Below are 14,066 nucleotides of genomic sequence, written 5' to 3'. Positions count from 1 at the left end.
GCCACTTATACAAGGGTTCATGCAGACGCAGGCCATGCAGCAAGTACCGCCGTTTCTGTCTTTTGAAGAAACGTTAGAGGACTGGGAAGCCTACGAATCCCGATTGCTGGAACATTTCCATGCTTTCAAGGTAACTGAAGTTGGCCTCATGAAATATTTGTTTTTGTCTTAGTCTAAACCTGAGATTTATCGGCTCTTGTGCAAACTGGCCCCCTTATCAAAACCTTCGGGGCTAACTTTTGCCGAGATTAGCTCGTTGCTCACTAAATATTACCAGCACCATACCCATGTTATTTCATCTCGAGTCACCTTTTACCAATGCAAGAAACAGCCGAATCAGACGCATAGAGAGTGGGCAGTGGAATTGCAGGGCTTGGGGTGACAATGTCACTTTGTTACCTCTAAAAATAAGGACTCCTACGCTGAAGAAATGATCCGGGACATGATAATCAGGGGTACGCCAGACAGGGAGTTCCAACATGAGGCCCTTCAGCTCGTCGACCCCTCATTGGATAAAGTCTTGGACTTGGCACAAAGCTTCAAGGTGACCCGTGCAGCAGGCAAGAAACTAGAATCATGGGTCGACATTGCAGCAGTCAATGTAAACACATCAGAGCCGGCGGCTAAGGCCCGCCCGAGTGATGATTCCGAAATAGCGATAGTGCAGGCAGGCCGCCGGTCCACTCAGCAGACCCGTCCGCCACCTCGCTCCAACCGCTCAAACCGGTCGTGGGTGCCAAAACGTTTGCCATCATGTCCTGATTGTTTTAAAAAACTGTCCTGATCGATGGGCCTTTTGCTACAAATGTTCTTCCGAGGGCCATTTAGGTTCTGTGTGTCGAAAGTCCCGCCGGCCGCAGCAACCTTCGGATCTTCCGATGGATGTTAATCTGATCGCCGCTATTGATCATCAGGAGACCACCAATAGGCTTTTTATTGAAGTCCTGATTGCGGAAAAACCGATTCAATTACAGGTCGACACTGGCGCAGCCGTGAGCATTCTAAATTACGCCACATATTTGAGACTTGGCGCTCCTCCCTTGCACGACACGCAGCGGTGCCTCATGGCGTATGGTAAACACTCCATTCCAGTCCGCAGTCAAGTCGACTTGCTGACGACATACTGGAATGTCACCCACCAGGTCACCTTCTTAGTCGTTAACAGGGATTCCTCTGAGAATTTATTTGGGCTGGACACATTTCGGAAATTTGGTTTTTCAATCGACGATTCTGTGAATTTGGTGTCGGACGAGGTTCCGTACTGGGATCTGGACAGGCTTTGCCAGGATTATGCAGACCTGTTCACCCCCGGCCTCAGTTCCGCAAAGAATTTTGAGGCACACATCACACTGAAACGGAATGCGCGGCCTCGGTATTTTCGTGCCCTTGCCGTTCCTTTAGCTCTCAGAGATCAAGTGAAGGAGGAGTTGGACCGCCTCACGGCGAGTGGCGTTCTTGAGCCTATTCCTTCTAGTCAGTGGGCTACTCCCCTCGTCGTTGTTCGGAAGCCGTCAGGGCAGCTCCGTCTCTGCGGCAACTTTAAAGTAACAGTTAACGCCCAATCAGAGATCGAGACATATCCTATTCCAAAGCCGGAGGAGATGCTGTCCAAATTGAAGGGTGGAAAATTCTTCTCGAAAACAGACCTCACTGAAGCATACCTTCAACTCGCACTTGATGCCGCATCTCAGCAGTTCCTGACCCTCAACACACCGCACGGGTTATATCATCTGAAATGCCTTATGTTTGGGATAGCCAGTGCCCCTGCTATTTTTCAGCAGTTTTCGGAACAATTAGTCCTTAAAGTGGATGGATGCATAAACTATTTGGACGACATCGTGGTGACGGGTCGTACGACGGAGGAACACCTTCACAACCTGCAATCTTTATTCCATGTCTTACGGGAGGCTGGCCTAAAATGTAGGAAAGAAAAATGTTGTTTTTTACAACCTGAAATTGAGTACCTGGGCCACGTCATTTCCTATTTGGGTGTTCGTCTGTTAGAGAAACATCATCATCAAGCTGCCACGACCTACAACGCTGACACAAGTTCGTTCCTTTCTGGGAAAGATTTCATATTACCGAAAATTCTTACCCGCGGCTGCGACGGCAACTGCCCCCTTGTCTCAGTTATGCAAAAAAGGGGTTCCTTTCGAGTGGACGTCGGCATGTCACCGCACCTTCCACAGGTTGAAATCCCAATTACTGCAGGCCCCGTGCCTCGCACGTTTTGACCCTACTAAGCAAATCATCATTGCAACGGATGCCTTGGATACCGGCATCGGGGCGGTCCTGGCTCACAGGGAGGCAGGTGGGTCGGAGCACCCTGTGGCCTATGCATCGAAAACATTAACTGATACACAACGCCGGTATTCCCAAATTGAAAAAGAGGCACTGGCCATCATCTTCGCCTTAAAGAAGTTCCATGTTTTTGTGTATGGTACAAAGTTTCACCTCATTACGGATCAACCCCTCATATCGTTATTCAATCCTGCAGCAAAGTTCCTGGACCAGACTGCTCACCGTCTTCAGCACTGGGCTTTGTTTTTGGCACGATACCAGTATGAAATCCACTTTCGCAACACAACCGAGCATGCCAACGCTGATGCCCTCTCCCGCCTTCCCTGGGGACCGGATTTGGATTTCGACAAATAGGAAATTCTGTGTTTTCACGTAGACGAAGAAGCACAGGCCGCAGTAGAGGCGTTTCCCATTACCAGCTCTCGGGTAGCGGAAGCAACCAGTAACGACGAGGTGCTCCGACAAGTCTGTCGTCACATGCGTAATGGACGGCCCGAACGACCGCCTCCCATGGCTTCTGCGGCGTTTCGTCAGTTTTTTACTGTCCGCCATCAGCTTCAGTTGGTTGGCGGGGTCCTTCTACTTCTTTCGGACGACGGACATCCACGGGTCATCATTCCGCAGTCTTTACACGTGTCCCTCCTGCCAACGCCAGCAGGCAGCTCCACGACACTCCTTTGCCTCTTGGCCACCATGTGCTCGCCCTTGGGAACGGGTGCACGTTGATTTTGCTGAGCCCGTGTTTAATGCCATGTTTTTTATTGTCGTCGACGCATATTCCAGGTTTCCATATATTGTCCGCTGCAACTCCGTTTCCGCCTCCACCACTATTGCAGCCTTAGAAAAAATATTTGCCATTGAAGGTCTGCCGGAGGTTCTCGTCTCAGATAACGGTCCGCAGTGAGGATTTTCGGGTTTTCTGTGCCCGGCTTGGCATTCGCCACATTCCGACGCCCCCCTTCCATCCTCAATCTAATGGCGAGGCAGAGAGGATGGTCCGCACTTTCAAAACGCAGATGAAGAAATACCTCCAGGATCACTCCCCTGACGCATCTCTTACTTTTTTCTTGAGCAGTTACAGGTCCACGCCCATCGGAGATAAAAGCCCGGCGGAACTTCTTCACGGACAGCAGCCCCGGATCCTCTTGAATCTGCTCCTGCCGACACCTCGGTTGGCTCCGTCGCTGTCTGCTTCTCGTTTCCGCCCAGGTACTCTGGTGTGGGCGAAGGGATTCGGCCAACAACCAGCCTGGATTCCGGCCACCATCATCCAGGGCAGGGGCAGGAAAGTCTTCCGGGTTCAACTTCCCGACCGGGAGGTTCTTCAACATGCCAATCAGCTTCGCCCTCACCTGCCTTCCCAATCGTTTTTCTCCTCCCCCCCTCGGCATATTCTCCTCCCGTCCCCTGCTCACGGACGACGCCTCCCAGCCAGAGCTTCTTTCCCCGGACGTGGACCAGACCCAGCCACAGCCAGCCGAGGACTCCGAGGTCTCCCCCGATCGCCACCCCCAGGTCACTCTGGATGCCGATGATGACATGCCACTGGTTCCTCCTGCACTGCCTCCTCTGCTGCCGCGGTCCGCACGCTATAACCTTCGCCCCCAGCCGGGGCGTTTTCGCCCGTAGGTTCCTGTGCCCAGTCTCACCGTCGACGCCGAGGTTTCGGAGGAGGAGGACGCCATGGACGAGGCGTTCATTCGCAGCCAATGTTTCCACGCTTCCCCACGGGGGAAGAGGTGTGGTATACACCACTTCTAACAAACACTGAACAACGTGCTCCAGTACGCGGCCGCCAAATACATCACTGGCCGCACTTCTCTGGGCGGCCCGCTGCTTCCATCGCTGGCCATCTTCACACGCACGCTCCCTTACGTGGCCGAGAAATACATCGCTGGCCGCACTTCTCCGGGCGGCTCGCGGCTACCATCGCTGGCTGCCTTTGCACGCACACGTTTGTGGTCAGCACACAGCAATTGGCTACGCCAGGAAACATTGCGATTGGTTTTCCCTGGAAAACAGCGACCCCAGCCGACGGTCCATTAACTAGCAAGCCTTATATAAACCCGGCCGCCGCCGCAAATGACAGTTCTCATCGGGAAGTGCAGTACGCTGTGTTCCAGCTGCTTGTGGATGACTCACCGCACCACTCGAGGTTACCTGGCTGCTCGGCGGAAAATCTTGCGACTTCACTTGGAGAGACTGAACTTCACTGGACTTGGGAATAATTACGGGACGTGCACCCCACCATGCACATTCGGACATTGGTATAATCAAACTTTAATTACTTCTGAGTGTGAGCCTGGGTAGACGCTTGGCTAACATAATTGTTAAAAAGTGATTTGCGATTTAATAAACCAGACTGAAGAGGTTATTATAACAGAGAGAGCTAGGGAAAGGGGTAGATTTCCGGGAAAGTCACCCAGAACAATGGATCAGGGGAGATTTACTGCACAGGGTGAGAAGAAAAGACTGGTTGTTGGGGACTGCAGCAGAGGAGATTTGAAAAGGTTTTCAAATCTCATCCGATGCAGTCCCCAACAATCAGTCTTACTTTCTCGTCTCTTGGGGTAAGTCTCTGACCTGTGGTTCTGGGTGACTTTCCCAAAATCTACCCCTTTTCCTACACCTCTCCAGTCCTTTTCCTTCCCCTTCAACTCTTCTGCATGAAGAAGGAGCCACTGGCTCTGAAAGCTTGCCTATTTACAACCTTCTTTTATGTATGTGTTCTGCTGCTGCTTGGTGAGTAATTTTTTATCCATCCAATTAAATTATTTTCTCAAAAATTGATTGTTTACATTATAAATGGAGCTGGATACACATTACAAAAGTGTGTGTGTGTGGGGGGGGGGGGGGTGCATGCATGCAGTAATTATCCTAAATATAGTTAACTGATGAACACGGCTTCTGCAGCACCAGTGAGACATTCACCGATGAGATGTCAGCTGACTTTCTGTACCTTCCATATCACCAAACACCCAAGCAAAAACTTCACAAAGATGCTGTTCATGTTTTCCGTTCCTGCTTGGTGTTGTTTGCACAGAGTAGCAACTTCTTTCTAATGTGGTTGTTCTTGCTCCAAAGGCAGCTGATGTTCCTACTGAAACAGGTGTTTTTGCTCTTGTAGTTGGTGGTGCTGCAGCTGAACTTTCAGGTATTCTGTATTTAGATGGGGTAATTGCAAGATATGATATTTGCAACCAACACTGGATAATTTTCTGCTCTTGCACTGGAGACATCAATCTTAGGGCAATTGAAATAACAATAAGTGGAAAGTTTCATATCTTGAAGTGGGCATATATACTGATGACCCAAAACATTATGAGCATCTACTTAATAGCTTGTTTGTCTGCCTTTGGAATAAAATATATCACTGATTCTGTGTATGAGGGATCTGACAGTTTGTTGGTAGGTTTGTGGAGGCGTGCGGGACTAGATGTCTACATATAGGTCACGTAATTCACATAAATAACAGGTCTCTGATTTGCACATGCAGACCTTATAAAGACCCAGATGGGCTCCATTGGATTTACATCAGGCAAATTCACAGTGGTCAGCATGTCTTCAATTACCACCACAGGTCCCATGCAAACACAGGAGAATGTCTCCCATAGCATAACACTGTTCCCACCAGCCTGCATCCATGGAACACTGCACATTTCGAGCCGCTGTTCACCTTAATTATGGCATTTGTGTAGATAGCCATCAAGCTAGTATAGAAAAAATGCGGTTCAGCAGAAGAGCTGACATGCCTCCTTTGATTGACAGTCCAATTCCAATGGTCCCACGACCACTGCAATCATAATTGATGATGTCGTTGGGTCAACGTGTGAACACGCAGGGGTAGTCTGCTGTGGAGCTCCTTGTTCAACAATGTACAACGAACAGTGTGCTCCGAAACACTTGTGAGTGTGCTCTTCCAGCAGAGATGCCACAGATCACAATTTATCCTACTTCACAGTGCAGACAAGCCTCCAAACCCCATGTTCTGTGAAGAGTCATGGACTTCCAATCATTTAGTGCCCAGTGGTAGTTTCACTGTTCTACCACTTTTCGCAGACACTCACAACAGTAGCATGTGAATGTCCAACCAGCTTCACTGTTTTTCAGATACTCATTCTCAGGATCTGCATAGTAATGATCTACCCTTTATCAGTCACTTATCTCAATAAATTTCCCTGTTTGCAGCCCATACCCTTTGCTAGGGTGACCTTCATCTGTGTTGCTCTGCTTACATACCTTTGTTACTGCACAATGTTCCCGCAACAACACCACGTGGCATCCAATGTCACAGTTAGCAGTGGTTAAAATGTTTTGGCTTGTCAGTATACAAGTAAACACTTGTCTGTAAAAACTTGTCTGTCCTCAGTCTTCTGTTTGGTGTTTCAATCCCTAATGACCTATTTGCAACACTGCTTTATTAGAAATGGTAGCAGTGGTACAAACAATTAACAATGTGTCTCAGCAATGATAACTTTTATTTAAAATATCTTGTTTTTCATGCAGATGTATCACGGATATGGAGACCTCACAAGACCATTTAGCACGTGGTACTGGCATACGCCAAAATCTCGATTATGACCAATTGTAACATAGAATTCATAGAAACCAAAGGATTTATAATTCTGCTACATTGGAAGGTGACAAATTAGTTGTAAGTTGGTAAAGCTAGCAAATGTGACTATGAAATAAATGTTGTGGTAACAGAATGATCTGCAGCTCAGCTCAAGATCTACATTCAACTTTGCTCTATATCTGATACAAGGGCGATTTCATCTCAAACCATTATGGTCAAGAGGAAATGTATCACATCATTATTTCAAAGTTTTCTGAAAAAAATGTCAAAATTCCACAAGACACCTCTCAAAAATCAAAATAGTTTGATTTTCTGATGACTTGTTAAAAAATTGTAGACCTCTCTAAATGAGAATATTTGAAAAGTGTAAAGAAGGGAAAAAAAGTCAAAAGAATTATAATAAAAAACTAGAAGTGATACAGATCTGGATTATTTTTAATACAAACCTTGTTCCCAATACTATCAGACATGATTATGACATACGTACTTCTGAGCTTTTTTCCATCTTTAATTTGGAAAAAGAGACTACAAAAATTTCTACCTTTTAGCAAACTTCAAAATTATGTTTTGAAAATATGGATAGTCACAACATGTTCACTGTCTTGAGAAATGATAAAGTGGAAAGACTACTGTCTGTCAGCAATGACATTAAAGCCTGAAATTCTTAAACTATTAAAATACTTCTATGTAAAAAGAGTGAATCTGAAATTTTTTGATTCTTTATAAATTATTTTCTCGAAACCCTCATCCTGAATATTCTAAAAATTGCATGGCATGTTGATTGGTCACTGTACTTATGGAGGGTACAATCAGAGTGCCGACATTTTGTGGTGCAAAATTTGAGAAATTTTAACTTTTACGGCACTCGGTAAGATTGTCTGACGCGAGTAAAGAGTGTAAGGGCAGGGACACTACGAATGTAGTGTGTGGACATTAAGTTGGGAATGTGGGTCTCACGGGGAGCGTTCAAGGGATAAATCCCTGTGCCCTCGGTGGCTCAGATGGATAGAGCATCTGCCATGTAAGCAGGAGATCCCAGGTTCGAGTCCCGGTTGGGGCACACATTTTCAGCTGTCCCCGTTGATGTATATCAACTCTTGTAGACAGCTTAGGGTCTTGATTTAATTACCATTTCATTCCAAGAGCACTGACGGTCACTGATGGTATCTGTTCTTTCAGACCATAACTCCATGGGTTCACCCTCATTATAAACATAATTTTATCAACCAAGATAAAATATTTTTCCATAAAAAATAATTGAATACTCTCAAAAAACCCTTATAATTCTAAGTCAGAAGACAGTCCATACATTGCTTGAATCATTTCAACCATAATCTATGAAAGCTACCATTACAAAAGTTTTATTTGTTTTATCAGATGTCACATTGAAACTATAACCCAGTAGAGGATTAGTGCTATGTGCTTCTCATAAGATACAACAGTTGCTGCTCACACTGGCTGATAGTCACTCATGTAGTTGAAAATATTGAAAGCAATATATGGTTCAGATGGGAACATGAGGAAGGGCAGCTGACTATCTGAAAACAGTGATACAGAGCCAATTTCACAGTGATTACCTGCAATATCTGAGCTTTTGAGCACACTGTTCTTGGACAGCAGACAGATTACCTTAAAACTTGTAACATCCATAATAAATATCAACCTAGATTCTGAAAAACACTATAGTATAGCATCTGCATCAAATAATGTGACAAGCTCAAAATATGATTAACATGTGTGAAATGACCACCTTAGCACTGCTTGATTTCAGACAGGCTTTTTACTCTATATTTTACTTAAGAAAAAGAATCAACTGAACCTCTCAAACAGTCTTATATCACGATTCGACAGCTACCTCAAGAAAAGATGTCAACAGGTCATCTCTTGGTTTTAGAAATCATGATGGAAGCATGCTCTCTAGAATACCCAGGTCTTGATGCTTGACCCATAGTTTTTCTCAGTGTATACTACTGCTTAATTTGTCCTTTATTCTTGTAGCTACCACTAACATACCGGGAGTATCTAGATGCATTTAAGGGCCAGCCAGAGAACTCCTGACATATCACATATGAATGATGACTTTTGCTCTGTATCAATACGGGACAAAACCAGGATTAAAACTAAACCTTTAGAAGTCACAGGTCGTCCTCATATCATACCAAAAGTAGATCAATGGACACTTTCATGAAACAGTTTTATCAATACTCTTAGAGACACCCAGTTATTCCAACAAAAAACTGTGGGAGGTCTTGGTATAATCTTGGAGAAGAATGTACTGTTGCTGCATGCAGGAAATCTCTCGTGCCTGCATACAATCCAAAAACTCAAATATATTTCAACCTCACAAAAATTAGTCCAGTTTTTTGTTCCCTCAAATATTTTCTACTGCAATGTATTTCAAGATGACAAAATAGTAAGAAATCCATATGAATCAAGTTAGCTATGAATACTTTCATAAGGTATGCACACAACATTCAGTTAGTTGATTATGTCAACCCTTAAGACATGGATTTCGTATGTTCTGTTGTTTACCATGTCTAATCACTGGTATGCATATAAAACACCATCCCCATCATCCCATAACTCAAAAAATAGATACATTCAGCATATTGACTGTACCACTGCACAACATTAAATATTTCTCCAATTCACCCACACAACTGTAGAAAAACTTAACCTACATCTTACCCAACACCATTCTGCTTTCAAGGGGAGTTTAAAACTTCATCCGTTATCACTGGCATATGCCACATAAATGAGGTTTAAATCTAGAAGTTTACTCTGACATAGTCTGTATCCAGTAATATTACTGTTACCACAGTCAATGTTCTCTAAGTCTGAACATGTTACACACACACATTGATATATGGTATGTTACACATAAGTAGCAAAAAATTAATACAAGGGTCAAGACACTATTTCTAGATCCTGAAATAAAGTGCAAAAACTTTCTGTTGTTCAAATACTGCAAAATTGTGATCCTGTTTCAGAAACAAAGCCTTTTATTTAAAACATGTGGTTCTTTCTTCCTTAAAAGAAGGATTGGGGCGGGGGGATTCATTCTTACAGATTTTGACGAAGTTTGGAAGCCAGAGGATGTCCGTGCTGATACCGGTATGTAAAGAATGTGTTGGAAACGGCTTTACCTTCGATGATATTGCTGATTCTGTAGGGGTGAGAGTAAAAAGTGACGTCCTAAATGGTATGATCTTCCCAGCTACTTCTGATTCAATATCCTTAGCTCTCTCTTTGGCTGCTGTCGAAATCGCCACAGCAAATATCCAATCCTCAGTTCCACTGCTGAGGAGTATCGAATGTTCTTCAGCTTTGATACCCAACTTCAAAACTTCTAAAAATCAAAAAATTGTGAATACAGTCAAAGTTACATGTGCCAATAAATTGCTCTTCGTATTCTAGTTGCGAAAGTGCCATACCATCGTAAGATATCAATTTCAATGTGTGCCTTTCTTCTCTACTCACTAATAAGCTTTTGAGCTGATTAACAAATATCAAGTATTTCCCTTGTGCATAGCAGTCAGATGGCAAGCGCCCCGATTCTTTCGCATTCAAATGAGCCTTAGCATTTCTCACATAATTCTCTCTTGCATAAAATCGAGACAAGAAAACTGCGCTGCTTGGAACACGAGTTCTGAACATGAAATATAAGTACTTATTAAATGTCACCATCTTATGCCTTGATAGCGTAGCTCTACTTCCACAAATAAATCATCAGTTAGTCTTCTGTTAGGTACGTCAATTAAATTAGGGCATATAAAACAGCTAAGACTCTTCGTTTTGACACAAATAAACGCGAAATGACATTGTTGCTACTGTTTCACTGATAACAGCTGACACGGTGCCGCCTCCTAATTACATCGAGAACTGATTCAAATGGCGCCATCTGATAGTTAAATGCATGAAAATAACTTTTATTGTATCTATTTTTGGAGATTGTCACCCTCATATTCTACGTCGCATGTACTGAATCAACTAAAACTCCATCCATATCGGGAAAGATACGACTTCATTTTCTAAATGACTCGCGGTGCTATTCAAATTGAAAAAGAAAAAAAATTATCATAAATATGATTACGAATTAATTACACGTTCATCCCCCCCCCCCTCCTTCTACTCGCATAAAGACAAGTTCACAATCGCTACAAACATGTCGCCACAACAGGTGGCACGTGGTAGTTACTGCAGAGTGCAGATGTAATGAAGTAGTATGTGTGAACCCTCAGTTTTCAGTGGCGCAACTTTTGTCACGCTACGAAGTACGAAGCGTTCAATTCGGCTGTCCTTTGTTACTAGTGGTGGGCAAGAAATCGCGTATCTGTTAGAAATCACAGTGACTGAGAAGTCACAGATATCACAGTAGCAACTTTACAGAATCTAACTGCGATTTCAGTCACAGTTAGCAGTCGCAATAAGTATTTCACATTCAAAGACGTGAGCCATTTTTAGCACGGCTTTCTGCGATTTCAGTGACATGTCGCAACTAAGAGTCGCAAGTGGCATCTAAAAAGCGCAGTTAACAGTGGCATCTGTTGGCCAAATTTCGTACTACGTCCATCTCTGCGGTACGCTATGGAGTCCAACTGCGATTTCCGTGACAAGTCGCAACTAAGAGTCGCAAGTAGCAACTAAAAAGCGCAGTTAACAGTGCCATCTGTTGGCCAAAGTTCGTACTACGTCCATCTCTGCGATACGGTATCGAGTCTAACTGCGATTTCCGTGACAAGTCGCAACTATGAGTCGCAAGTAGCAACTAGAAAGCGCGGTTAACAGTGCCATCTGTGGGTCAAAGTTCGTACTACGCCCATCTCTGCGATACACTATTGAGTCCAACTGAGATTTCCGTGACAAATCGCAACTAAGAGTCGCAAGTAGCAACTAAAAAGCGCAGTTAGCACTCCCATCTGTTGAGCAAAGTTCATACTACGCTATTCGCTACCGAGTCAAACTGCGATTTCTGTGAGAAATCGCAACTAAGAGTCGCAAGTAGCAACTAAAAAGCGCAATTAACATACTTTTCCTAGTGTCATCTGTTGACCGACTTACGTACTTCGTTATGAGAGCCTTGTGCCTCACGAGATCGATGTGCTGTGTGTGCATATGAAGGGCATATTTCAATAGTGGTACAAGTCCATTTTTGTTCATTTTGAGATACAGAGTCGTAAAGTTAAATGAGCGCTGAAAAATCTGCAGTTGAGATACCAGAAATATTCAAGCATATGGCTTTTTGCTAGAGATGAACCTTTATTTATGTTTGTTTGGATCACTAATTTCAGAAGCATTATAGACAGAAACGTGGAGGTAATGGACTTGTACCACTATTGAAATAAGCCTTTCATATTATATGACGACATGCACATTCAGCACTACTACCACCTACATAAGTAAGCTTTTCCTGTGTTACTTTCAAGTAATGCACTTAAGCTATTCCTGATTTAACTGGAAGATCTGTACTTCCCACTTTCATATCAACAGCCTCAAAATGCATATTGTAGACTTCGGGATATGTTACAGGTCAGTGTCACACCAAGATTGTGGAGAAAGGGGGGGGGGGGCGGCATTTCGCTCTCCAACAAGTGTTTACCAATAAGTAAGTGGCGGAAAATTATGGGTATAGGACGGATTAAACATGTGGAAAGTGAGATTTTTATTATTCACTCACTGTATTTGACATTTATTATTCCTTTAAAATCGCACAACAACTTCAATAAAACACAGTTTAATCATTCACACACTTATTTCACAATTATTTCACTTTTAAACTGCAAATCCTCTAAGAGCTGTCTTGAATCTTCACGAGTCTCTCCCAACAGCCTTGATGTGGATAGATACGTACAGCAACTAGTAATCAGAGTCAGAACTGTGTCTGCAAAAACACAAGGATTATTAAACAATTTTTGCTGTCATTAATTACTAGCAATATAATTGACAGAGTAGATTGCTAATATTTGCTATAATGAATATCACATTTTCAAGAACGATCTTACTGAAGTAATTAAGTCCATCGAAACGCTTAGAAACTAACCTCTCGTCTGACGAAAACGGTCTGAAGACGCAGTGGCAATTTCTTCAGATCTGTTGACAATGATATTTTGAGTTATCACTTTACTGAGTGACTGAAATGTAGTTCAGGTACCTGTGAACATAACAATATGTTAGAATTCATTTTCGAAATACGAACTATTACGGTACTGTACGGCTACTTACATATTAATTACACTATTAATATTTTCACAGTTGTTTCTTTAATACAAAATTAAAGCCAATGGAAGAAAAAAACGTAAAACATATTTGCCAATGACAGGTTTGTTGCGATGCAATTTTCTGTGTTGACAGATGTAACTTTTTCATACAGTGGTAAGTCGCAGAAATCGCAGGAGTCACAGAAATTGCAGAAGTAGCAGAAGTCACAGAAATCGCAGAAATCGCAGAAGTAGCAGAAATCGCAGAAGTCACAGAAGTAGCAGGAATCGCAGAAGTCACAGAAGTAGCAGAAGTCGCAGAAATCGCGGAAGTAGCAGAAATCGCAGTGGTGGAGGGATACACGACCTATGTTCCTTAACTGCGACAAATCGCAGTTAAGAATAACAGATACTGAAAAGTAGCATTCGCAGAAATCACTGATATCGGAAAATCGCAGTTTAGCCCATCACTATTTGTTACGGCAATCAAGGTCTATATGTCCTGTATGGATCTTATCTTTCCTACCACCACTGCTTCCTGGTGGCAGTGGGTTATATGAATAAAAACGAAAACATTCTCCAGTGTTGATACTCAGAGCAAAAGAACATTCTCATTTCTCAGTTTAGTATGAATACACACTGGGAAGCATAATCTCTGACCCAGGAGTTTCTCTCTACCTCCCCACCTTTCTGAGTATTGAGTAAGTTCCATGGGAAGTTCTACAGGCGAAATGAGGGATGCTCAACTACCTCACCTACCGATAGATGGCTCTAGCGTCAAGCTACCATGATCCTTTGCAAGTCCAGGTGTCTCGGGTCACGCTCAATTACAGGATCAAACGATAGAATAGATGACTACGGTCACGTTAGCATGATCCTTTGCGACGCCTGTAATACGGAGCGGCAAGGAAATTCCAACTCCTGCTTATTCTATAGTCTGATCTATGAATGATAACTGTTCGCGCAGATCGAGATATGGACGGGGATTGCAC

The 14,066-nt window shown here is 43.5% G+C and overlaps 1 protein-coding gene across 1 annotated transcript in view; it reads right to left on the bottom strand.

Annotated features, from left to right (window-relative positions):
- LOC126256766 (NAD(P)H pyrophosphatase NUDT13, mitochondrial-like) overlaps nt 1–11,057 on the bottom strand; it is a 76,752-nt gene extending 65,695 nt beyond the window's left edge. Inside the window, exons 1-2 of the mRNA XM_049955507.1 lie at nt 10,312–11,057; nt 10,024–10,226 (exon numbers count right to left, since the gene is read on the bottom strand). Coding sequence (XP_049811464.1) covers nt 10,024–10,226; nt 10,312–10,564 — 456 coding nt within the window. The 5' untranslated portion in view covers nt 10,565–11,057. The remainder of the gene's footprint in view (nt 1–10,023; nt 10,227–10,311) is intronic.
- Nucleotides 11,058–14,066: the final 3,009 nt, after the last annotated feature.

Source organism: Schistocerca nitens, chromosome 1 (assembly GCF_023898315.1).
Source record: "Schistocerca nitens isolate TAMUIC-IGC-003100 chromosome 1, iqSchNite1.1, whole genome shotgun sequence".
NCBI lineage: Eukaryota > Metazoa > Arthropoda > Insecta > Orthoptera > Acrididae > Schistocerca > Schistocerca nitens.
This window is presented reverse-complemented; position numbering and strand designations above follow the sequence as displayed.